This window comes from Saccostrea echinata, unplaced genomic scaffold, assembly GCF_033153115.1.
Source record: "Saccostrea echinata isolate AGI-Se365-2 ecotype Australia unplaced genomic scaffold, CSIRO_AGI_Sech_v1 ptg000030l, whole genome shotgun sequence".
Classification (NCBI taxonomy): domain Eukaryota; kingdom Metazoa; phylum Mollusca; class Bivalvia; order Ostreida; family Ostreidae; genus Saccostrea; species Saccostrea echinata.
Window position 1 is genome coordinate 16,506,084 of NW_026889779.1, and position 27,570 is coordinate 16,533,653.

The 27,570-nt window shown below is 33.6% G+C and overlaps 1 protein-coding gene across 2 annotated transcripts; it reads left to right on the forward strand.

The window, feature by feature from the left end:
- Positions 1–1,222: 1,222 nt before the first annotated feature.
- On the forward strand, positions 1,223–26,616 carry LOC133197412 (E3 ubiquitin-protein ligase LRSAM1-like). 2 transcript variants are annotated; one of them, XM_061333434.1, is made up of 24 exons: positions 1,246–1,340; positions 4,663–4,723; positions 5,673–5,920; positions 6,097–6,150; positions 6,275–6,319; positions 7,582–7,653; positions 7,950–8,018; positions 8,137–8,221; positions 8,330–8,494; positions 8,718–8,765; positions 13,415–13,542; positions 15,043–15,072; positions 17,501–17,623; positions 18,812–18,899; positions 19,023–19,190; positions 19,711–19,810; positions 20,096–20,186; positions 20,485–20,640; positions 21,325–21,420; positions 21,610–21,708; positions 21,902–22,033; positions 23,859–23,999; positions 25,326–25,433; positions 25,673–26,616. In XM_061333434.1, exons 3-24 carry the CDS (start codon positions 5,693–5,695, stop codon positions 25,883–25,885), a joined length of 2,439 nt encoding a protein of 812 aa, XP_061189418.1. In that variant the 5' UTR covers positions 1,246–1,340; positions 4,663–4,723; positions 5,673–5,692; the 3' UTR covers positions 25,886–26,616. The 2 variants fall into 2 exon arrangements, with proteins under 2 accessions (XP_061189417.1, XP_061189418.1); XM_061333433.1 differs by lacking the exon at positions 4,663–4,723 and having other exon boundaries at positions 1,223–1,340; positions 25,673–26,615.
- Positions 26,617–27,570: the final 954 nt, after the last annotated feature.

Consider the following 27,570-nt stretch of genomic DNA (forward strand, 5'->3'; position numbering starts at 1 on the left):
TTCGTCTGTCGTCGTTCGTCGTCAATCGATCGTAAACTTTTGAACATTTTTAGCTTCTTTAGCTTTAGCTTCTGGAACCACTGAACCAGTTTCAACCAATTTTGGCATATAGCATCTGTGGGTGAAGGGGAGTAAAAATTGTGAAATTCATGGTCCCTGCCCCCCTGGGGCCTGAGGGGTGAGGCTAAAACCATCAAATTAAATGCAATCTTTAAAAATCTTCCTCTTACTCCTGGACATCAAGCAGTCAAACTGATAGCATGATTGTAATAGGCATTGAGCCCTCTACCAAAATTTTGAAATTCATGGCCCCAGGGTCAGAGGTTCTGGCGCTAGGGCGGGGCTCTAATAATTATATAGTGAGAATGCATTAATTCTATGAAAATCTTCTCCTCTGCTCCTGGGCATTAAGCCGATTAATTAAGTGCATAGTTATGATGAGGAAGAGTGCCTCTTCCAAAATTATTAATTTCATTACCACAGGGCTAGGGGTTCTGGTGTTAGGGCGGGTCTCTAATGATTATATAGTGAAAATGTATTAATTCTTTGAAAATCTTCTCCTCTGCTCCTGGGTATTTTAAAAGCAGATTAATTAAGTACATAGTTATGATGAGCAAGAGTGTCTCTTCCAAAATTGTGAATTTCATGGCCCCTGGGTCAGGGGTTCTGATGTTAGGATGGGGCTTTAATGATTATATAGTGAAAATGCATTAATTCTTTGAAAATCTTCTTCTCTGCTCCTGGGTAATAAGCCGATTAATTGAGTACAAAGTTCAGTATGATGAGTAAAAGTGTCTCTTCCAAAATTATGAATTTCATGGCCCTTGGGTCAGGGGTTCTGGTGTTAGGGTCGGGCTCTACTGATTATATACTGAAATGCTTTGAAAATCTTCTCCTCTGCTCCTGGGTATTAAGCTGATGAACTTAAGTACTAGGAAGCAATTTCAGTTGGGGGGGGGGGCACTACCAAGAAAAAATTCCTGTACAAGAAAGGTCATCAGGCGCGTAATTATTGAGGGGGCATATCCATAAAAAATCTTCAAATTGTTTTCTTTAGTTTTCTGTATATATCGTCAAAAAAAATCGTCAAAACCACAAATAGATTGGCCTCTCGGACTGCAAAAAAATGTGAGCGTTGTGACCCATGGACCTCTATTTTTTTGCCCAATCAAATTGAATATTACACTCTCTGCTGACTTCATAAACATAACACCACGTGACCAAATTTAGCTGGTTCTCTTTAGCTTAGGATAATGATGTAAATAGAAAATATTGCAAAATGTCATTCATTCATTTGCCAGAAGAACCGTGGTTTAATAACTTCTGACAGTGTGCTACAGGTATCATAGTCACTTGTTTTTCACTTTTTATCCATTTAATTTTTTTGCTTTGGGTTACTCATTGTCAGGATGTAACTAGAATCTATTATTAGGCTAGATTTGTCAACATATAATTATTTGTTCTTGATAGATGTATGTAATTTTTATTTCAAATGTATAAATATCAAGTCAGTATTCACGAAAAAAAAAAAAAACATGTAGCAAGTACTTGTTATGGCTTAATGATTCTCTGAATTTTGAACATATTTGTCATCACATTATATGTAACAGAATTCCAGAATTCATACAACACATACATGTAACTAATCATGATTACTTTAAAGGTAGAGATATTACACAGATTAAAATGAGTATTAGTACTTTGATTTGTACCTGGCAAATAAATTCATTCAATCCCCAGAATCTGTCATATAAATTCTCAAATGTTCATGCTTTAAATTGGTGAGGCCTGAGACTGTTTATTTTAATCTATTTACTTTAATAAATATATTGTGTTATTATAGCAGTATCATGCACATCCTGAAGATTCTTATTTTTGGACACAAGAAAATTATTATTGTGAAGTTACTCTATTTGGCATGATAAATATAAATATACAGGTCTATTAATTATAATAAACCTATGTACTTTAATTCAGTGTTCGCGAAAAAAATATATTTAACACCGGACATTCGGACTGGCAGTCTGATGCATTTCACAGGACCAAATCAATATTTTCTGGACTGAAGCTTTTTATCAACAAGGGCATTTATTTTCCAGAACTTTCAAAAATTTAGATTGACAGTCAATTGCGTCATGAGCGTTATTGATTGGCGACCTATTGCTGTGTTTTTTCGTAAACAAGGCAAACAATAATATATAAAAAAAGACACAAAATTAATAGCAATGTTAAATACATTATTTATTCAGTTACATTACCTGAGATACTTTGTAAATGTTTTTTGTTTATTTATCTACATATATGCTGCTGTTTCTACTTTTGTTTTTGTATGACCATGCATATTAAATTTTTAATACAATTTACTATTAGATGAAATAAATCATATATGGAACACTTAGATAACGAAGAATATTGTTTAGTAGTACTGTAGATTTGGTGCAATTATTTCTATAAAATATTTGAATGAAAGAAATTTTTTTTGATAACCATCGGGAGAAAATGCCGATTTTTGAACTCAAGATCAGTGGTCCCTTGAACTTCTGCGTTTACAAGAGTCTCCTGTAATTCATAGACAATTAAATGAAGTAAAAAGAAAAAACACACAAATTTTAATTGATAGGCCTTCAGGCATTTGGACCAATTATTTTAACTTCATCATCAGACCAAATCGATTTTCATTGGATTTGTCCGACAGACCAGTGCTTTTGGGATAGACTGTTAATTCAGTTTGGAAAACACTACACAAAAAAATGTAATGTAGAAGTTCAAATGATTTAATTAATTCATTGTGAGACATCCAAAGAGTACTGCACTGGAAGATTTATTTTCCATTTTAATATTTCTAATTTAATCCAAGATATTAAAGCAATATGGCAGTAGTGCAATGAAATAAAGGGCATAATTTTTAAAAATTAAAGTATTCTGCGAGTATTTCCATAAGCAATACTACTCCCCTACCAGCAAGTGTAATCTGGTTCCCCTTAAAAATTAAAAAGACCATAATATCCTAAAAATTCCTTGTCATGAAGTAGAACAAAATGCAAACTTGATCTATATGATCTCATTAAAGTAGACTGACATACCAAAAGTCAGCTCAATATCTCCAAGCCTTTAGGGAAAAAATGTGGAAAATCAAGTGGGGAAATCTGGTTCCCCATATATATTAAAAAAGGTTGTAATTCTGTCATAGTAATCCAAGCGGAACAAAATGCAAATTGATCTGCAGCTTATACTCAAGGTATACTCACATACCAAAATTCAGCTCAATATCTGCAAGTGTTTAGAAAAAAGTGCGACAAACTAAGTGGGACAGACTGACAGACAAATAGAGGGACAGACAGAGGAGGAGGAAACCTATACATGTAGTCCCCTGGGTTCGATTTCACCATAAATTTCAATTTAATGTCAAACATAGCAAAAATTTTGTAATACGACTAAAAGGTGAGTGTGTATGGTGTATGTAAATTTTTGTCATATGCATATAAACAATTATACCAGTAGGAATGCATGCAGTTATGTCCCTGTTGATTCACCATATCAAGTTGCAAGTTGCCCAGTTTTATTCTGAGAGCATATTTACAAGGTTGAGGGAATGTAGATATTTAACAGTGTAGATAGCGTATTTCTCTGTTTTATGGTGAATACTTCCTTTCCTCATCTTGAATTTATACAAGAATTATCAATTTAAATGTGAAAGATGATAAAGTGATGTAAGCATCAGAACCCCATGGCCAGTTTTTGCCTTTTTTCATGCTTTAATATCTGATGATTTCTATGGATAGTAAAGATTTAGTTTACAGATTGAATGATTAATTCCACTACAGTTCTCTAACTTATGCATCAGAATTTATAATCTTTATACAAATGTCATCAACAGATCTGCAAACAGCAGACATGCAAATTTTTGTCAAACCTATTACTCAGGGGAATGCATGCATTTCTGTTGTAACAAAAGTGCTTGTTAACTTGGGGCAATTAGGAAAATGAAAATCAGAAAAATCCATGTACTAACCAGATCAGGACAGTTATTGTTCATGGTAAGGTATTAATGGCTGTATATTTAGCAGAGTTATTGATTGTTTCTGTATATTTTAAACTGCTGTGCTTAACAAGGCCAAGAATTGGCATGCATTGATCCAGGTTTCATTGTAAAGTGATCTGGAAACCATAATCTGCTGGGAATTGATGTCACTTAGGCATACTCAGTTATTGTATATAGGAATACAGTTGTCTGTAGATCATAAACAGAATAGCTATTATTCAAATTGTGATCTTGAAATTTTTCTTAGCAGGAGATTAATCATCTTTGTACTATGTATCAAATAAAATTCGATTCAGTGAAATAAGTGATTATATCCCCTCATTTTTAAGAACTTTGGTTTTATTAGAATTTGCACCTGTTCCAACCAGGTTTTTGAATGATTCTGAAAGTGTGTAACATTATATTTCACATTTATAAGCCTGATTTCAAAAGCTTTCACTATAAACACAAAAATGTTTAAGGGGGAGGGGGTAATTAATTTTCTGCAACTAAAGAAACTTTGCATTTTTTTTTTTTTTTTTTTTTTTTTTTTTTTTTTTTTTGCAAATAGAGACCCCATGCAAAATATTCTTTAAATCTTAATATCATGTATGATACTACAAAATGTTTTTCATTAATAGGTTTAACATTTGCTGTGTAAAAAAAGAAAGAAATATATACTGGTGCATTTATCATTTCAAGGTAAATTTTAAATTTCTTTTTCTGATTTAAGTCTATTCTGTATTTGACTTTGTATATTTTTCAGCTTAATTTTAACATATCATTAAATTTAATTGTTGTCAATAGGGGCCTTATAATATTCTTAATGAATTTTTATGCCCCTGTAATCAAAGATTCAGAGCACATAGTTTTTGGTCCATCCATTTGTTTGTCCACAAAAACTGTAAGTTTTTGGTCTGTCTGTTTGTCCACAAAAACTTTAACCTTGTTCATAATTTTTGAATGGTTGACAAGACCTTTCTTTGAGTACCAACATATTTGACTTTGACCTTGGAGTTTGACCCTTTTTTGCAAAATTTACCAGACTTTACTTATGATTGATTAGAGCTAGGACTTTCATATTTCACATGTATTCCTTGTGACAAGACCTTTCCATGGGTAACAACTCTTATGACCTTGGAGTTTGATGTTCTTTTGAAAAAAAATCACCTTGGTCAGAAATTTTTGAATGGTTGGTGCTAGGGCTGTCATATTTCACAAGTTTATTCCTTGTGAAAAGATCTACCTTTTGGTACCAACATTTTTTACCTTTTGGCCTTGACCTTGGAGTTTGTACTACTTCTAAAAAACTTTATCCTTGGCCATAACTTTTGATATTTTTTTTTCATGTTTCACATTTGTATTCCTTGTGACAATTCCTTTCCTTGGGTACCAACAATTTTGACTTTTTTGACCTTGACCTAGGAGTTTGGCTTACTTTTGAAAAACTAATCTTGGCCATCAACTGTTATACGGAGGCATCAGTTTTCACAAACACATTCTTTTTTTACATTTTTTTATGCTCAGAGAAAAGTAGGAAGAGTAAGTATTGTGAGCTTGTACTAATTGGTCAGTTTAATATGTAATGAAGTAAAACTCTTCTTTTTTTTTTACTTTAAATAGAAAATATTATCTTATTTGTGCATTTTAGAAATTACTATAATTCCTTGAATGGGACAGAATGAAGGGAAGCATGCGGGCGGTAAACACCATACCCCAGGGAATTCTCGCAAGGCAAGCCGAGCCTCAGCGGCAGAGTCAGACTCAGACTCTATAGATACCTCTTCCTCTACCCAGAGCCCAGCCACTCCATCTGATTCCAAACAAAATCGAATGATGGCCTTCTTTAGAAAACAGAGTGAGGCTTCCAAAAAGCGCATGGACCATCAATTATATCTGGTGGGTTTTTGTTTGGAACATCAGCATTTGATAAAATTTAAAGTGGTGTACATGTTTTATTCAAAAGTGATATTTCTTAGCGTTTATCATACCCCCAGTCAAAAAGCTGCAGAATTAAAAATGTTTAGACAGTTCGAAGGATTCTTTTTATTATTTATATCGATTGTTTTTTTCAGGCACAAGAAAGTCCTGAACCCACAATTGATTTATCAAAATGTGAACTTGAAGAGGTAAGAATTAATCTATGGTAATTACAAAACCTATTTATGTCATGGATGAATGTTTAGAGTGTTACTGATGATGTCTTTTCTCAGTGTGTTGAAATAAACACATTTCCAAATTTGTTACTTTCAGATCCCACCTCTGGTTTTTTCTTTGTGCAAGATTTTGAGTAAAGAGGTAAGAGCATGTGTGTATGTTTTGTTCTCGAGCAAATTGTCCGGATTAATTAAGTGTCCGGATTATGAAACATACTTTGGTATATATGAATATAAATTGTTCCCCACAAATTTCGTCCAGAAGGTGAAGCCTTTGGATTATTGATGTCCAGATTAACGAGACTGATCCCTAGGATCTCCCATGGTTTGTGGTTGGATATATTTTTTTATCCAATGAGTTGTGTGTTTGCTATCCCAAGCTTTGGCGAGGGGATAGCAAACATACAAGGAGTTGGATAAAAATCATATTCAACCACAAATCGTAGGAGATTCTTTTTATCAAATGTTTTACATAGCTATCACATGTTTAACACTGTTTTTATATATGAATCCACCTTATTTGACTTCATCATTTTTGACAACTGTTGATATGAAAATGAGTTCATCATGTGACTGTTATCCACTGAATTAAACATATATATATATATAATATATATATATATATATATATATATATATATATATATATATATATATATATATATATATATATATATATATATATATATATATATATATATTTTCATATAAGTGAAATTCTTTGTGCTTTCTATATTAATATTTCTTCACTTTTTCAACTTTTTTCTTTGTCCTGAGGAAGGGACAGGTCGTCCCGAAAATTTGACAATTTTTATTGTTCGTGTCGTTGGTCATTTTTAGTGCTTTATATATATATATATATATATATATATATATATATATATATATATATATATATATATATATATATATATATATATATATATATATATATATATTCATATATATATTTATATATTTGAATGTGTTTAAATAGGCAGAATTAAATAGACATTTTGAAGGGGAAAATAAAGAAAAATTGACTATTTTTCAAACTGAAGAAAATTGAATCATATGTCAGTGTAGAGAATAATGCAGAGCTGCCAACCCCTATGATTTTGGGGTAAGGCTAAGAGATTGAGCATCTGAATTACACCTTATGATTTTATTATTTATTTTTCTGATTTCCGTTTTGGTCAGTCGAAAAGTTTGAAAAATAGGGAATTTTAAAGGCTACTAGTATCCACCTTCAGTTTTTACTATTATAACTAAAGAGGTCATCATCCTTACAGCACTCATTTGTATTGTCCTTTTCCATGCAAACTTGTGATGTACGCAGTAAGCAGTGTAGTAGTAAGTGGAGTAGCAGTTTATCTGTGCATACATGTAATTATAAAGAATCAAGTGTAATGATTGGTTTTACAGGCAGTGTTCCTGGGTGATAACTGGCTAGGATCATTAGAAGGCGGGAAGTGTATTGACATGAGGACAGTAAGGGTAAGTTATATCAGGAAGCTAAGGATGTATATAATTACGTGTATGAGGACCGAAAGGGATACATAGATATCTCAGGAAGGGTGTGTTTAATTACATGTATGAGGACAGTATGGGTCATATAAATATTTCAGGAAGAGTATTGTTTGAATATATTTACGAGAACTGTAATAGATTTATATCTCAGAAGTGTATACATGTACTGTAAAATTGGATATATACATGGTTTTGTCAATTAATTAGTATTGCACTTTTGCAAGTATAATTTTTATTCTTTATTCATACTTATGTCTGAATAGGTGTTAGACTTGCACAACAATGAAATTAAAGTTTTGCCCAAAGACATAGGAAGTATGACTTGTTTACAGGTTAGTGTAAATGGTACTTAACATTGAAAAAATTAGACTAATGAGATTGAATATGCATGTTGATTGTTTAGCAACCATTTACAGTTAATTGAATGAATGGATTTATGTTTCTATACAGGTACTCAACTTGGAAAGAAACAGAATTTCAATTTTGCCAAAGAGTATTGAAAATCTGAAACACTTACAGACATTAAATTTAAAAGGTATTTCCTAATTACTAGTTCCAAGCTCATCATTGAAGAAATAAATTTGCTTGTCTTGATTTCTGACATGTTCTAGAATTGTTTGATAAACCCCTTTTATTGCTTCAGGAAATAGAATGAAACTTGTATCCCCGTCCCTGTGTGGCCTAAAGAGCTTACGGACCTTGGATATATCAGAAAATAAAATCACCAGCTTACCTCCTCAGTTGTGCAATGTTAGGACACTGGAAACTCTAGTCATAGATGTCCAGAAAATAACGTATCCCTCCCCAGGTAAAATATTGCTGCTTATTTAGTGAGGTCTGTATATATTATGAGATCTTGTGGTCTCAGGATAAGGTGTCCTAGATTGTGCTGTAACTTTGGAAATTTTGAAGGTTTATAGAAATAACATATTTTTCATGTTTGTCCCTTTACCAGTATTATTTGCTTTGAGTATCTGTGAGGCAAAATCCTTTTTTGTTTCGAATTGCTAATTATTTTTATTTCATTATAGATATATGCAAGAAGGGCACAGAAGAAATCATGACATTTCTATGCACAGGTAGGAGTTAGTATCTACTTATAAACAACCTCAACTCACCAGTGCTAAAATCTTAAAGGCTCAAGTGAGCATAGTGTCTAGCGTCCTTCTGTGTGTCATGTGGTGTTATTCAGTTGTTAGCTCACCTGAGCCGAAGGCTCAAGTGAGCTTTTCTGATCAAAATTTGTCCATTATCTGTCATCGTTGTAAACTTTTTAGCTCACCTGAGCTTAAGGCTCAAGTGATCTTTTCTGTTCGAAATTTGTGTGTTGTTTTCATAAACTTTCACAATTTCATATTCTTCTTCACTACTAGGTTCTCGGGCAAAATGCGTTTTGTTGACCCATCAAATGGTTAAATAAAGGCCCCAGAGTGAGACAAACAGTTTGGTTTTTGGGTCCGACAATATACGTACAAATAAAAGATTAATTTATATGATTTTAAAATGAGAGAGAGGGGGGGGGCAGAGTGAGAGAGAAATGCGTAACGTATATTTAATAGTACGTTTATTATAAGTATCCGATTATTCTAATTCAAGCAAGAGTTTGATTTTTAAAAGCTAGACTATTTTTTATGCGAATTACTTGGTTTGTTTTAAGATTGCATTAAAACTTTTAACACTATTTTATAAATGTCAGATTCCCTATAAAATTTTATGAGAAAGCATTAAAGATATTTTCAAAAAGTATTTGAAATTTTAATTAATAGATAACATTGAAAGGGCAAATTCCCCAGCCCATTCTCGCGATGCCATTCATGAATTTATCTAAGCAAAGTGTGTTTAAAACGTTTCTGTCTTGTCATCTGAAAAAGTTTCCAAAAAAAAAACTGAAAAAGTACTGTCATTCGATTAATAATTTTATATGTCTCCAGATGGTTCTGTTCAAATACACGAATCAAGTATCCCCCCCCCCCCCCCAAACAAGCTGTAGCACTTCTCTTGGATAGTTGGCATGGGCAACCTTCTATTATATGGGCAATTTTCTTTAGCAACTTTCTCCAACTTAGTATAGCTTCTCAAAAAAAAAATGTATAAATTAAAAAATAAATAAATAAAAAAATAAATAAATAAATATAATAAAAATAAACATGTATAAACGTTTACTCTTTTGAAGAACACTTTTACGATCTTTTTTTTAAATACGTAAATATAATTATAAATAACTACTGTTGCTTGAAGTTTCGACTTTGTTGCTTGAAGTTTTGCTCAATATGAGCCTATCTTTAAGTAAGAATTGTGAGCCTTTGATACCAAACCTATGGAGAAAATGAATATAGGCACTTTCAATCCATTTCAGGTAGAGCTCTCGCGCCGTGATCGGAAGGTCGTGTGTTCAAATCACGGCTGCGACCGACCTAAGTCGATAAAAAATAGGTAGCAACTGTTCCTTCGTCAAGCGCTCGGCACTTTGAAGTGAAAGTTGCGGGTCTTTCGGATGAGACCTAAAAACCGAGGCCCCGTGTCACGGTAGGTTCAAACTTTTTTTCATTTTTTTTTTCACAACCAATTTTCCCCCAATACACTAAATTCCTAAACTTTACCTATGCTACAGCAAATAGATGGGGGGTGGCTAGTCTTTTAATGAACATTTTTAAAATTCGGAAAAAAGTGGGAAGGGGCCCTGCGTCCCTGATTCTTCGTGCCTAATAAATAACTTGTTTTCAGACTTGTCCACACTGACAAATAATTTTGTTCCACAGTACTTATATTGTGTGATACACTTACACTGCCGTAATGGGGTGAAAGAATTTTCTATACAGGTGACATTGTGAAAAGTGAACCCATCATCCGATACAGCTTTTTTTAAATTTTTTTTTTTGTCCGAAATTCCTTTTTGGACCTTTCTGTCGCTTTCTCATTCCAGTCTTCTTTTAACTTCACTGGATCCTCGACAGATAAGAAATTACAACTCTGGTATATGTGGAATGATCTCAAGTAGAATATACGGGTAAAAAATAAAGAGCCATAGCTCCTCTCAGACGACACGGCTGACTCGAGAATGTAAAAGGAAATCACCTGATTCTATTTATAGATATACCTTTTCAATTCAAGATCAAACTATGTAATATGATTTGAGGACGAGTGTTATATTTTCGTAGTTGCACGTATGTCAAATGACAATCATTTAATTTGTTCAGTACTCAAATTCTGAGACAAAAGATTTATAAAATCAATAAAAATAAAACAAGTAGCTATGAATTTGCAAACTTTAATAAAATAGTTTAGGACTGTTTTTTCCGAGCTACTTTCAAAGTGTATATTGTGTATATTATAACTTTCTGAACTTATGTATATCATAAAACGTAATAAAGAAAAACGTAGAAAAGATACACAAAGAAAAACAAATTTAAGAAAGCATAAATGGAAAAAATGTGGGACTTGAACTCGCTATCACCATATTTACATTCCAGCAATCATACCATTGCGCCAACGAAGTCAATGACGTTGAATGAATAATTTTAAGACAGATTGGTAAATCTTACGATTATATGAGAAGAAAAATTGAATATATATTTTCATCATTTTCAATATGAAGACCACCTTTTAACCAAAATTAGAAGTGCAGTCATATCCGAATAAAATCCTTCAAAAGTTTTTTTTTGTTTTTGTTTTCCTGGTTAAGGGTGGTCTTTGACAACAGTTTGTCATCTTTAGGTGGATACCTCAATATTTACTATATACTCCATACAAACTGGATAATTTTCATATTTATCATATGAGGAAACTATTAATATTGAAATATCATTAATGTGTGGTATGGTTTTACGCATGTATAAACTAAGATTGTATGATAAAATTTTGGTTAAACAATGAATTTAAGGAATCACCAGTAGAGTAGGCGAAAATACCTATCAAATGCGCTGTGGCTCTTTTACTAGGTGAAATATGAGCCTTTGTTTTTTATATTGCTTTGCATAATATTAACGGCAATGTCTACAATATACAGATGCAGATGCAACACGCTTATATTGTGCGTGTATTATAAAATCTAAAAATATATTGAAACATCAACCGTGCACTTGTATAAATGACTGAAAATACAAGACTTCAGAATATTAATTAATCTAATCAGTCCTGACCAACAGCATCCAAAAGATTGGGAATTTATCCCCCCCCCCCCTTTCCAAAAAGAATGTGTTGCAAGGGGACCTATTGTGACGTCATCGTTGAGTTTCTTGCGTAATTTATTTACATACATGCAGACGTCAACTAGACCGTTTCAGTAGCAAGATGAAATAAAGGCTAGGATTTAAGCATTTTCTTTTCTGCAATAATACTTTTAGTGATTTCATTTGTCAGCTGAACATTTATATTTTATTGCTTTAGTATATTAAATTGATCTCTTCCCTTCTTGCTGGCAACATTTAGCAAGTGTAAGGCTTAGTTATTTAAAAAAATATCGTAATTTGTCATTTCTATAAAACATTTTTTTAGTTTTTATGCTATTTTCATGACAAATATATTTGTATGAGCAATATAAATATGGTCAATCAATGATAAATTTATTTCTTTAACATTATTACACGAAATACACCATTATTATTGCTCCTAGATAAGAACTCGCCTCTCGACTAACTTGGTATCCACCACCGGAAATAGTCATGAAATGTCAAAATTAACATACTGCACATTCCTCGAGCAAATTCTTAGCATTATTTTTGCTTGTCTTTTATCAAATTATTTTCAAATATATATGTTTTATTTTGCTCGAGGGGTGTGCACTACTTCAATTTTGGGAATTTGTTGTAAAAATAGTGGAAAAAATAGCAATTTCCGGAAAGAACGGATGTTTAAATCCTGTGAATACCTCTAATCAACGTACTTGCGAAATTTTGTTATATATCAAAACTACCAATCTTCTTCTACATGTACATAGTAGTTATATTTTTGCAAACTTGTATATCAAAATACGAAAAATTGTGGGCCTTCGAATAATACGTAACGTACTTAGTTCTTTATGTGAAAGCTTCCTGACTTGGTGTAGATTCAGATTTATTCAAATCTTGACGCCTGGGGGCAGTATGATCCCACAACAGGCAATCAAGTTTTACAAAAGAATATACAGGAAAATATTTTTTAAAATCTTCTCAAGAACCACTGGGCCAGAAAAGTTAAAACTTATTTTAAAGCTTCATTACATAGTGTTGGTTCAAGTTTTCAATTCATGACCCCTCAGGGTTTTACATAGGAAAATATAGGAAAAACTCTTTAAATATTTTCTTCTCAAGAATCACTGGGCCATAAAGGTCGAATCTTATATTAAAGTTTCATTATATAGTGTAGATTCAAGTTTGTTCAAATCATGTCCCCCTAAGGGTAGGGTGGGGTATAATAATGATCAAAGTTTTACTTAAGAATAAGCAAAGGCATGATTAGTGGTATTGATATGGAAGCATCTTCAGGAAGTGTAGAATTAAGTTTGTTCAAATCATGACCCCAGGGGATAGGTTTGGCCACAATAGGTGATCAAAGTTTTACATAGGAAAATTTAAGAAAATTAATCTGCTGATGAAAAACAGCAAGGCCATTAGTGACTCAGGTGAGTGTTGTGGCCAATGGGCCTCTTGTAATATTCTGCCTTGTATAATTAGGGATACATGTACCTCTATACACTTTGACATCTTAGATATGTTTTAAAATATTGTAAATGATGTTTATCAATTAATAGAGTGTCAGATGGAGTATGAACCTCCTTCCAAGTTTCTGTTGGATATTCTGGAACCACCCAATCTGATATTATCCCCTCAACGGTCTTCATTTGCCAAAGCTGCAGAGGAGGAGGAAAGTGCATTAAAGGTACAACATGACTTAACATAATACATGTATCCAAATATAAATAATTATCTTTTTTTGCTGTATTTAAGTTTGAATTGATAAAAGTTTTTGTGTGTGTTATTTTGTTATTTTTTTTAGCTTGTTCATGCCTTATTATTTATTAAATGAATTGGTAATTTCTGTTCAAAGTTTTTAGCTCACCTGAGCTGAAAGCTCAAGTGAGCTTTTCTGATCACCCGTTGTCCATCGTCCGTCTGTCCGTCCATCTGTCTGTCCGTCCGTCCGTCTGTAAACTTTTCACATTTTCAACTTCTTCTCAAGAACCACCGGGCCAATTTTAACCAAACTTGGTACGAAGTATCCTTGGATGAAGGGGAGTTTAAATTGTTAAAATAAAGGGCCAAGTCTCCTTACAAGGGGAGATAATCCAGAAAAGACAAAAATAGGGTGGGGTCATTAAAAAATCTTCTTCTCAAGAACCACTGGGCCAGAAAAGCTGAAATTTAAGTGGAAGCATCCTGGGATAGTGTAGATTCTAAATTATTAAAATCATGACCCCCGGGGATAGGGCGGGGCCACAATAGGGAATCCAAGTTTTACATTGAAATATATAGGAAAAATCTTTAAAAATCTTCTTCTCAAGAACCGCTGGGCCAGAAAAGCTGAAACTTATGTGGAAGCATCCTGGGGTAGTGTAGATTCTAAATTGTTCAAATCATGGCCCCCGGGGGTAGGGCGCAGCCACAATAGGAAATACAAGTTTTACATTGAAATATATAGGAAAAATCTTTAAAAATCTTCTTCTCAAGAACCACTGAGCCAGACAAGCTGAAACTTATGTGGAAGCATCCTGGGGAAGTGTAGATTCTAAATTGATAAAATCATGACCCCCGGGGATAGGGCAGGGCCACACTAGGAAATACAAATTTTACATTGAAATATATAGGAAAAATCTTTAAAAATCTTCTTCTCAAGAACCACTGAGCCAGAAAAACTGAAACTTATGTGGAAGCATCCTGGGGTAGTGTAGATTCTAAATTGTTCAAATCATGGCCCCCGGGGGTAGGGCAGGGCCACAATAGGGAATCCAAGTTTTACATTGAAATATATAGGAAAAATCTTTAAAAATCTTCTTCTCAAGAACCACTGAGCCAGAAAAGCCGAAACTTATGTGGAAGCATCCTCAAGTAGTGTACACTCTAAATTGTTCAAATCATGACCCCAGGAATAGGGCGGGGCCACAATAGGGTATCCCAAGTTTTACATTGAAATATATAGAAAAAAACTTTAAAAATCTTCTCAAGAACCACTGGACCAGAAAAACTGAAACTTATGTGGAAGCATCCTGGGGTAGTGTAGATTCTAAATTGTTCAAATCATGACCCCCGGGGGTAGGGCGGGGCCACACTAGGTATTACAAGGGGGGAAGTCTGGTAATGAACAGCATGACCAAAGTTACTCAGGTGAGTGATGTGGCCCATGGGCCTCTTGTTATCCTAGGACTTTTTCTTTTCATTTCAGCAAAATATTGATAGCTACAATTCAATCATGGTAAGTAACATGCACGTCAATAATGTATGTAATGCATGTACTCCTTAATTTTTTCAAAATTTTTAGCTCAACTCAGTAAAGGTGAGCTTATACATGTAGTAATATAGTAATAATTACACATGTAAATATAATCATGTGTACCAATAAAAATTTTACCTTTCACTTCCTTCAAAAAAAAAATCACTACAATGATATATAACAAATTTAAAAAGCTAACTATACTCCCATGTTGGCATCCCTGGTTAAAGTTTCAGGAGCAGGTCATTTCCAATGACCTATAATTCCTGACCAAACTTGCATGGATAATGCATCTAGAGATGCAGACAGCTAGACTAGGTTCAATTGCTGCATCTGACCTATATTTTCTGGATGAGTGATCAGGATAAAGATTATGGAACAGGTCCATTTCCAATTAACTATTAGACCTACCCTGACCAGACTTGCATGGATGATGCATGTAGATATGCAGACAACCAGAATTGCTTTAGATAATTCATTTGACCTATACTATCGGGTTATTATTATTTTTTTGGAGTAGGTTCATTTCCATGTAACTGATGTTGATCAAAGTTTAATAAGTGATGCATCTTGGTATGTAACACCATCAAACTTAAGTCATACGTTGCAACTAATTTTCATGAATGTTTTCTTGGTAAATGGCCATATTAACTTATAAAGGTTTTTGAAGCAGGTCCTTTCCCAAGTAATTCTTACTTGTCTGGATGATGTATCTAGAAATACATACGGTACTAACTGCGTTGCTTAAGATGCACAAAGTGACAAATATTTTTAGCTCTTCTGAGCCAAAGGCTCAAAGAGCTAATGCTATGGCCATTTGCGCAGTGTGCGGTGTGCGTAAACTTTTTAGAATATGGGCCATAACTCAAGAACCCCTTGGCCAATTGTTGTCAAATTTGTCACAGGGTATCCTTGGCCCAAGGGCTCCCTTTCATACTAGGGTTGTGACCCTTAAACAAGGGGAGATAATTAGAAAATAGAAACAAAGTACTGGTTGCTAAAAAATCTTTTCAAGAACCACTGGGCAGATTCTCACCAAACTTACACAAAAGGATAAGGATATGTTGTAGATTAAAATTGCAAGGGGATTCACCCTGGGGCAAAGGGCGTGGTCTCAAGGTCACTTCAAAGTTTACCAAAAATTGCATTTTAATAAAATGTTGATATTTTGCTTACTGTAAGGACTAGGATCATCAAATCTTGTCAGTTGATGCATCTAAGGACCTCATATCATGTTGAGTCAAAAGTAGGTCACGGTGACCTACTTTTTAAATTTTTTGGCCATTCTTTCTCAAAATGATTTAGAGACAATCTAAGGCCTATGATCATCAAACTTTGTCAGTTGATGTATCTTGGGTCCTCAAAGTACGTCAACTAAAAAGTAGGTCACCTTGACCTACTTTTTAAATTTTATGGCTAATCTTTTTCAAAACAATTAAGGTCATTAATTCGAATACCGAGAGGTTTAGAATCATTTAATCTTGTAAGATGATGCATCTTGGGGCCATAAAACATATTTATTAAAAAGTAGGTCACAGTGACCTACTTTTTGAACTTTGCAGGCTTTCGTTTTCAAAGAGTCATAATTTGAATACTTTAAGGCCTATGATCATAAAACTTTGTAAGTTGATGCATCTTGGGTTCTCAAAAAACGTCAACTGAAAAGTAGATCACCTTGACCTACTTTTGAAAATTTATGGCTTTAATTAAATATTTTGGGTACTAATTGGCTTAGAATCATCAAACTTTGTCAGTTGATGCATCTTGGGTCCTTGGAGTACAGCAACTGAAAAGTAGGTCACCGTGATCTACTTTTGAAAATTTATGGCTTTAATTAAATATTTCAGGTCCTAATTGGCTTAGAATCATCAAACTTTGTCAGTTGATGCATCTTGGGTCCTTGGAGTACAACAAAAAAATTTTATGGTTATAATTTTAAAAAATATTTTAGATATTAATTAGCTTAGAATTATCAAACTTAGTTCAGAGAATGACAAGTGATAAGTAGGTCACCATGACAGACTCTCAGGTACTAATTGGCTTAGAATCATCTTGGGTTCTCAGAGTGTGAATTGGAATTTCAAGGGTTTATCTAAATATACAGGATACTTAGAGGCTTCAAATAGAAGTGATAGGTTGTACAGTGTATCAGAAGAGCGATTCAAGGCCCTTGGGCCTCTTGTTAGTTGATTAATGAAAGGTCTGTTATGGAGAACTTAACATGTAACTATGGATCCTACTGAACACTCATTTGGCATGAGACTTTGCCTTACTTATAGATGAAATTTGTTGAGATGTGCCTGTAATCTTTGATTTCCTATGTTTATTATGTAATCCTTTGAGCACATTTTTACAAGAAAGGGTAAGAGATGTGTTAAGTTCCTATCTTTTACAAATTATGTTTTACTAGGAAAAGAAAAGACTTCAGAGGATAGAGTTAGAAAGATTGATGGAATTAGAAATGTTAGAGCAAGCTCAGCTCGCCAGCCAAGCCATGGGCGAAAAACAGAGGTTCATAGAGGAAATGGCAAAGGTAATTATACCCCCGCTCCGAAGGAGAGGGGGGTATACTGTTTTACCCTTGTGTGTCTGTCTGTCTGTCCGTCTGTCCGTCTGTCTGTCTGTCTGTCCGTAACAAACTTTGGTCGCAGTTTTCTCAGCAACTACTCATCAGAGGTGCTTGAAATTTTAACACACTCTTTGTTTAGGCATGCCATATGGTGGGATTCATTTTTGTACGAATCCGATGTCAACTTCCTGTTTATCCGTGCGTTTGTCCGTACCATACATAAAAAAATTTGGTCGTAGTTTTCTCAGCAACTACTCATCGCAGATGCTTGAAATTTTAGCACAATCTTTGTTTAGGCAAGCATATGGTGGGATTCATTTTTGTATGAATCCGATGTCAACTTCCTGTTTATCTGTGCGTCTGTCCGTATCACACATAACAAACTTTGGTCGCAGTTTTCTCAGCAACTACTCATCACAGGTGCTTGAAATTTTAACACACTCTTCGTTTAGGCATGCCATATGGTGGGATTCATTTTTGTACTAATCCGATGTCAACTTCCTGTTTATCCGTGCGTCTGTCCGTACCACACATAACAAACTTTGGTCGCAGTTCTCTCAGCAACTACTCATCATAGGTGCTTGAAATTTTAACACACTCTTTGTTTAGGCATGCCATATGGTGGGATTTATTTTTGTACGAATCCGATGTCAACTTCCTGTTTATCCGTGCGTCTGTCCGTACCATACATAACAAATTTTGGTCGTAGTTTTCTCAGCAACTACTCATTGCAGATGCTTGAAATTTTAGCACAATCTTTGTTTAGGCATGCCATATAATAGGATTCATTTTTGGAACAAATCCGATGTCAACTTCCTGTTTATCCATGCGTCTGTCCGTACCATACATAATAAATTTTGGTCGTAGTTTTCTCAGCAACTACTCATCGCAGATGCTTGAAATTTTCTCTTTGTTTAGGCATGCCATATGTTGGGATTCAGTTTTTACAAATCCGATGTCAATTTCCTGATTATCACTGTGTTTGTCCATAACCGAACTTGTGTATTCACATCAGAGCGGGGGTATTATTAGTGAGCATTCGCTCACAGACTTCTTGTTTTTGTTTAATTAAGTATCTAATTTGAGAAATATGGACAATGCATTTGTCAATTCAATATACATGTACATATATTATTTGGATTTGAATTTTAGGATCAAAATAAGATGGACAAAGAACTAGAAACTATTTTTCATGGAAGAGGAGAAGAGCGGAAGAAACTTGTTAAATACATTCAACAGGGTAAATATTCTCCTAGTTTCTTTTTTATTAGAATTTTTACATCAAGATTCACTTATAACTGCATTGGGGGATGAGACTCCAAAAAGTTTGCTTTGATGTTATGTTTGTTTTTAAATCCAACAGTGGCAGACAGCACTGATGATCTGATAAAGAATATGCTGGAGATGCAGGAGAAGGCTAGAAAAACAGAGGAACTTCTGGAAATTATGGAGCGAGAAAGAATCGAGGATGAACAGTTGTATGTTGTCAAGGCAGAAGAACTTCAGAACTTGCGGAAACAGGAAGTACTCAGTGAGTACAGTTTTAGATAGTGTGGAATTCATTGTACATGTAATTGTATAAATTGTACATTACCAGTACCGGTAATTCATAGAATAAAATTATTGTTTAAAAATATCAATATGGCTGGTCTGGGTTGGTGCTTTGTGTCACCTTTGGGTAGCAATTTTTGTCACCTTTGGGTAGCAACTTTGTGTCACCTTTGTTTAGCAATTTTGCAAAAATAATGTGAGTATTTAAATTTTTTTGAATTCACCAATATGCAAGTCTTTTCATGATCTTTTTATCAAAGTGTTTTATCAATATTGATTTTGATTAATACACAGTATCTTGTGATAAAATTTATGAATTGCAAGTACCCTGATTTATGCATATGTATATTGTGTCAAAAAATATACAATGGATAGCACTTTGATATGGATATGCAACAACATAAAAGTTTATAAAGATAAATTGTGCAGTGTCTTAGATTTATTGTTTATAACGATGATGGTAAATGATCAGCTTTAACTTTTTGTCTTCACTGTTTCAGGAGCAATGGAGGCTATGTTACAGGAGTCAGAAATGTTTGAGTATCTGAGATCCAACTATGTCAATACCAAAGACCATGCTTTTAGACAAGCCTTGCATGAGTAAGCATATCAATTTCCAAGATTTTTTTTTACCACTACAGTCTTGTTTTTTCTGAATCATATGTACAGTATATCCAGTAGTAGTTTATGTAGTTTATTGTGGCATGCCAGAAGAGAATCCAGTGGGAGGGGGGGTTGATTGTTCAAAATATTTCTGAGTCAGTTTTTTTTTTGGACTAGTTATGGAACCCTACCCCTTTGTCCTTCAAAATTCCTGGATCGGCCCTTAAATATTCAGAACTGCATTGATTTTAGTGTAAACTGAATGATCTTTGTATCTTTTAGTGAGGAGATGACAAGTCAGGACCAAGTACAGAGCATTCTTCGTAGCAAGGATCTTGCTAACACCAATATGTTAGAAGTTCTTCAGAAACAGGTGAAGTTTGGCCTCAATCAATGGATCAGACTGATATCTGTGATAGACAGCAATTCGACACACTTCAGCAATTGCTATATTCAGAATTATCAGATAAAAAAAAATTTATGAGCTTAAACTAAAATATGAAATTGGTTAATATATTTATATGCACTGGTAACTTTGATTTACTGTACATATTTCATTTTAGAAATATGCTTTAAAATGTACAATATTGATGTGTATGAAGTTTGTGTAGAAAATTTTCAGTCAAATATTTGCATATTAAATACTTATACTGTCTTGCTTTTTTTTTCAGGAGGAGTTTCAGAGAGATGCATTTGAGGCCTTACAGATCCAGAAGGATATTAAATCCCAGAGGATTGCCCAGCAGATAAATATGATTGAAGAGGAATTAGCCAGCCTTACACGGGTGGAGATTCAGCGTAAAGAGGAAAGAACAGATGACGAAATTGTAAGTACAAGGGTAATGTTCTGACCGTGTGCTGAGACACATTTAAAAGAATGAAGAAAAGTTCTGAGCTTTAAGATTTTGTGTAGAATTTTGCCATTTATTATACCTCCCCCCCCCCCCCCAATTTGAAAAGTGGTTGGGTATATAGTGATGGGGGTGTCCATCCATCCGTCCATTACACTTGCAGGTAGCCATCCCTTATCTGCAACTCCTCTTACACCATGGAATGCAATTTAATAAAACTATTGAAATTTTAATTATATAGTGGCATTGTGCATCTCCTATTTTACAATTCCATCGGACACATATTTGGAGTTTCCCATAGCAAAATGTCAACACTGCCATTATTTCTATAAATATTGGGGTACCCATCTCTTATCTGCAATTTCTCCTATACCTCTGAATAAAATTTAATGAGACTCTCACAAAATCTTAATCACAAAGTGCCATTGTGTACCTCCTATTTTATGTTTCAATCAGACATGTATTTGGAGTTTCTGATAAGCAAAACATGGACTTAGCCATTATACTCATATGGGAGCATGAGATATTATTTTGTGAGCTCAGTGTTCACAGAATCTCTAGTTTACTACAGTATGTGACTAGTCAATACAAAGAATATTAATCTCATTTGTTATCTTCCTTCAGCAACAAATTGTAGTTTGTCTTGCTCTTTTATAACAGAACCGACTTGCTGAGAAGAGGATAGAATTGTTAGGATTACTGTCTCAACTGATGCATGAACAAGAGGGTCGAAGAGACGAACTCAAAAAGAGACTGGTATGTGTATATTAGTGGGAACTTTGGTCCATTGATTCAAGAATTTCAAATGAAACTCCAACAAATTTGATTATTTGACCAAATTAACAGAACAAAGATTTGTTACTGTGTCTGGTTTTAGTTATATTGACTTGAATGCTGTATAATAGAGTGTATTTTGAGGGTCTGTATTTCATTCTTTGTGTGTAGGCTGAGATGGAGCAACAAAAGGAGGATGGGCAGACAGACTATTGGTTGGTACAGTACCAGAGACTGATGGACAAGAAACCTCAGGCTCTCATGGATCGAGTAAGCTCTCTCAGTAATTGAATAAATTATAATAGGACCCTATATGTGAATCACAATATGTATATAACAGAGTTTTTCATTGGATACTCAAAATTTGTATGTTGATAAAACAAATGTGCCTGGAGTATTCTTTTTAATTATCTTTAGAAAAAGTCCTTTCCACAAACAGTAACTTTTCATAAACTTTTTACAGGAGAGACATTTAGAGATTGCAGTGGTGACTGTACTGGAAGACTCGGGAGCAGAGGATTATCTCCCTGTGTTTGCTAGGCATCGCATCACCATAGAAACCTTGCTGCAAATGACAGATGATGACCTGAAACAAGTATGAACTTTTAACCAATATCATTTGTTGGATATTTTACTGACTATTGATGATAAGGACCAACTAACAACTAAACTGTATGACAAACGAGATGGCTTCAGCTTTTCCATCATCAACTTTCCTTATTTTTGTAGTAATATTCCACTATCACCAGCATATTGTGTTTATGTCTCCTAGCTTATTCCATACGCAAGAGCATGCTCTGAGTATGGTCAATTTTTAAACAGAGGCAAGCTACTGAAAAAATAAGTTGATGTTACAGAGATTTTAACCTCCTTATTTAAAGTCAGCATTTCCTAAATTCTAAGGTTGTTACAATAACCTGTTAGCATATACAACCTATCAACTGGGTCGTATTTTCTCTGACATAATTCATACTAATTGTTAGGCCTTTGTTTTTATACTAAATTTGACTATTGTTTTTATACTAAATTTTACTATGGGTATTCCATTTACCTGATCAATACATAGGGCTAATGGCGGGTGACAGGGGATGCTCACTCCTCCTAGGCACTTGATCCCATCTCTGGAATGAACAGGGGTCCATGTTTTTTGCCCTGTTCACAGATTTGTATTGTATGTATACTTTTTGAGATCAATCACTTTTTGTTATCTTCACCTTTAAGCTAAACATGAAATACATGTATACACTAGGAACCATATTCACAAAAGAATATGTAAAATTGATGGATACCCTCATCACTACTTTAATCAAGAAGGTGATAAATTCTTTTTTAGACCCTCCACTCTTCAACTTCAGACATGAAAAAAAATGAAGACCCCAACAACCAATACAGTTCAATATCTTGATACCCCCCCCCCCCTTTCCTTTTGTTTTATGTGCCTTGCTCTCTCCAGTTGTAAAATTTTCATACAGCAAGGATACTGAATGTTTTAATCAAAATAAAAGCCGAAAATGTACATGTATGTGTAAGTGAAGTCTGCCCTCCAATGCCCCATCTCCTGTTCCTTTGCTTTTTCCAGTGCAAAAAAAAGAGGTTTTTATTATGTCTCTAAATTTTTTACAAATTAAATAGACAGACTAGAACACTTTGTTACATTTTGATTTTGTGAATTATTTATAGTTACAAATATTTTAGCATGCAGGTTCCCCTTCGTACAGTATTTTAATAATAGATATTCAAATAAATTCTTTTTCTGTTATCTGTTCCAGTTGTGAATATAACATACAGAAAAAAATTTCATTTCTCAATGGTGCCATCCACCATTAGAATTTCATACTTGATTCTCTCTGGTGCGACTTCTTAATGCTTGTCGGTAAAATTCTTACAAAATGCTATTTCCTTAAAAATATTTTAAAATGTTCGTGATCAGAGCATAAAAATGGTTCTGAATGGAAACAAAGCCTTTGCATTTGCAAGAAAAAAAAGACCTTCAATCAGAGTCCAGGGAAGGTGAAAAAATCTTCCTCAAACATTGCATGTTTGTGCATCCAAATCTGTAAACTACTAGACAATTATGATCAATGATCCAACTACCACTAATTTATTAAATAACAAGTTTAATAGACACAATAACTGAGCCATTTTGTAAACACAGTAAGAGACCAGGATTGACACCTATGACATTCAGAGCAATGGCACTCTAAATTGTCGATCAAAATATGCATATTGAGAAATTCAAACTTTGAATTGCTGAAACATCAAAAATACTAAGTTTCCAGCAAATTGCATGTAAACTTTGTTGTATCAAAATATTTTTAGATGTGATGAATATCCAAGTAATTTTTATTTCAAACCTTAAGCATGGTTTTCTAAAGTAACAATTGATATACATGTACAATATATGATGTGTTAATTTGTAGATGGGTGTTCATGAACTTGGGCTAAGGAGAGCTATTTTGAAGAATGCCCAAAATTTCAGAACATCAAAGGCTGCCACATATCCCAGTGATGTCGCTGAACCAACTCCAAGTAAACCAATCAGTGACAAGTTCAAGGACCAGGTAAAAAAAAATTCTTTTGTAACACATTTTTACCAGTATAATTAGCAGTGTGAGACATATAAAGTTGGTTTTTAACTGGGTTTTCTGTAAGAAAAATCTGGTTATTGAAATGGTCCAGCTATTGAAATTGGTGAAAGTGGTAGGTGGGCAGGCAGGCAGCTGCTAAAAGGGTACTTCATTTGTCTGGATAACTCCTCCCACAGTTTTCAAGATTTTTTTTTATTTTGCAGATCAATTGTACATATATCAGAGATTTACATAGAAATTGGATTTTGTTTTTTGATAATTTATGTGAAAAATACTGTAAACCAACTTTCATTCACGTGCGAGAAATATTCTTGAGTTTCCTGACCAACTTTAACTCGCGAATATTCATTGCCGCGAACCATTTATTTTTCTTTGCTTTTGTAGGGAATATTTCCTGAGTCGCGAAAATTAATCGTCGCGGATTGATTTCAAACTGACGAATTGCAAATTAAAGATATCGCAAATAATAGTTGGTTTACAGTACTAGCTGTTTAACTTTTAAAATCATTCTTATAAAAAATATGTTCATAGGGTACATTGATATTGTTGGAATGTCACCTCATACAGTTTTTTTCAGACAGAAAGTTTGCAAAATTCATGTGAGAAATACCAGTACTGTTCACACAAAAGAAAATCTGGTTTGCTGTCACATTGACAGCTTTCCCCTTGTTAAAACTTTTTTTTAAACAACTTGATTCTATTTTAATCACATTTAACTGCAATTCCGTATAAAAATGTCTGTTGACAGTTATGTTTGAACATTGACCTTCATTGGATAACGTGCCTGTGTCGAATCAGTTCGTGTTAGCTACAAATAAATCCTCAATCTTTTTTTGATTTTAAAAACAACTGATATGTGCACTTTACAATTCTATAATTCTATTGCACTAAGCCATGCAAAATTATTAACAGCAATGTTTTGGAATAAGTTCAAACTAAAACTTCAAATAAATAAATCAGTGTCATTATATCTGCAGTGGGACAGTTATCTACATTAACTTTAAATATGCGGGGAAAAAAAAGAGAGAGAGAGAGAAGAAAAAGCAATTTGAAATTCTTCAATATTTTTCAAAATGTATGAGAATTTAAAATACATGTCAATACCTTGGTAATTACATGTACTTAATGTTCATTAAAAGTTTGCTAATCTATGATGCTTACTTGAATAATTTTTAGAACAGTTTTTCTTAAATAGCTCAACAGCTTTGAGATTTTTTGAGCTTTCAATTTTTTTAATGAGAAAGTGTCACAGCAAGGACACGTAAAAGCTTAATCATTGTTTTTGCTTATTTTTTCCAGGAGAATGTGACCTTTGACCATCCAAAACCATCAGCTCCACCTGTTAGGCAAAGCTCCGTACTAGCAAGAGGACTTAACTCAGAATGTGTGATATGTCTTGATAGACAGGTATGTAGTAAAAAAAATTGATATGGAAATTATGTTTTCATTTAATATTTTACTCAGAATAAATATTACATGGTTAACTTTATTTAAATAATGTTATTTTTAATGAAAGTTCAAACTATCAATTATATAATTGATTATATGGTACTGATTCAGTTAGATAAATGATAGGAACTTTGATTTGATTTTGCAACATTACTGCATAGGAGGACAAGTATTTATTTTGCTGTCTCTATTTTCAGTCTGCTGTGATTTTTCTCTCCTGCGGCCATGTTTGTTGTTGTGAAGAGTGCTCAGAACCCCTTAAGGACTGTCCTCTTTGTCGCGGAACCATTATTCAGAGAATCAAACTTGGAACCACTGCCTTTGCGGAGGCACCAGTCCCAATACCAACCGAACACCCCCCTCCGGCCCCATTACCAGAGGAACATCCCCCATCTGCTCTATTACTCTAATTATCTGCTTTCCTATAGTCTCTGACATCTACAATAATATAACAATAGGTGTTGTGTAACAAGACATATTTATTCTAAGCTAAACTGAATGATAGATATATTCTGTGTATTTTAACCATTATTTACACAGTGAGTCTGTTTATAAACTTTACATTGCACTGTGTAGTGAAGGAGAAACCTTCTTTATTAAGATTAAACAAAATATTACTGTGATTAAGTTTGAAATGATTCATTATTACTATCCTAGTTGTATGTGTATACTCATTTAATTTGAGTCTGTTATGTTGGGGTTTTTATAAGGTCAACAGTTATATGATTGTTCATGTTTAAGTTTAACTGTGCAGAATTAGCCAGCTTCATTTTATCCTCAACTACATGGTCACTAGATATTTTCTTAATATTAAATGTAATGGAATAATACATGTATGTACATGTATATGTGTATAGAACTTACAAGTCCCACAGAAAGGTAAATTATAGCATTTTCTCATGATGTGTTGTTTATAGATTATGTTTATACATTGAGAAGCTGTGTTTCCAATTCCATGTGTTCTTTTCTACTACTGTATTTTTACCAAATGTTTTGTCCTTTACATGTAATTCAAAGAGAAGTATATTTATGTACCATGTGCAAAAACAAAAAAACTCAGCATTGATTATCATTGTTTTGTTTTGTTTTTGCTTTGTATTGAATTTCACCTCGAATATTTAAAAAGACAAATAACTTTTTAACTTTTTTTTTTTACAATGTACATTCTATTTACCATAGTGTAATTTTTTTTTTTGGGGGGGGGGGGGGGGGATTATGAAAATAGAAGAGAAATATTGTTTTGATACTGTAATTATGAAGTGCTATGACTCAATGTTTTCCCTTCTCAGAGTTTTCAGTGTCTTAGTGGTAGATGTACCTTTCTTCCATATTCTGTCTTATACCCTCTCTGCCCCATGTTGGGGTGTCATGTCAATGCTCAATGAATGGTACAGCACCAATGCATGAACTGGCAGCTAATGTAAAAGGAGCAAATGCAAATAATTTTTAGTTTCTGATATTCTTCTTTAGGTTCTTGGTTTAACAGTGCTTGTATCAGCAATGAAATATGTTCATGCATGTGCTTCACTGTACCTTTGTATTATTGAGACAAGATTAACATTTTCAGTAGTTTCATTATTTATGATTTCCTAATACATGTGTATGGTCTATCTTACAAGTATGCTTTATTTTGTCATGCTATCGGCCCATGGAACCAACTGTTATCTATGTCCATTTAATGCTTCTATGTTAAACAGTGAAATTAATTCAGTTAAGAATTGATACTTGGTCAAGCATGACTACCATTCTCCTAATATACATGTACCTTGTACCTTTGATTCCAATTTTCGGGCTGATAACATATGTTATATTGCATAGCTTTATATGAAATTTTTAAATAAATTTCACACATATATGTTGTTAGTTGTCTATTAGTTATTTCATTTGTTCAATCCTGGTCACTACTTGGAATTGACCAAATATACATGTAAGCAGAGATGAAATGAAAAATATTTTAAGTTTATTTACCAGGAATAAAAAATACAAAACCATTGAAATTGTCAAATTTCTAATCCTTCTGTAGTTCTGGTCCAGTTTCAATAAATCTTCACACACAAATCGACGACATCAAGATACATAATTCTGAATATGTTGA

Bases quoted from the DNA above. Each gene is read 5' to 3' on its own strand.
- LOC133197412 (XM_061333433.1), top strand. From the start codon at position 5,693: ATGGGACAGAATGAAGGGAAGCATGCGGGCGGTAAACACCATACCCCA. The intron at 19,191-19,710 runs GTGAGTACAGTT...TCACTGTTTCAG, and splicing joins GCGGAAACAGGAAGTACTCA to GAGCAATGGAGGCTATGTTA. The intron at 20,187-20,484 runs GTGAAGTTTGGC...TTTTTTTTTCAG, and splicing joins TAGAAGTTCTTCAGAAACAG to GAGGAGTTTCAGAGAGATGC.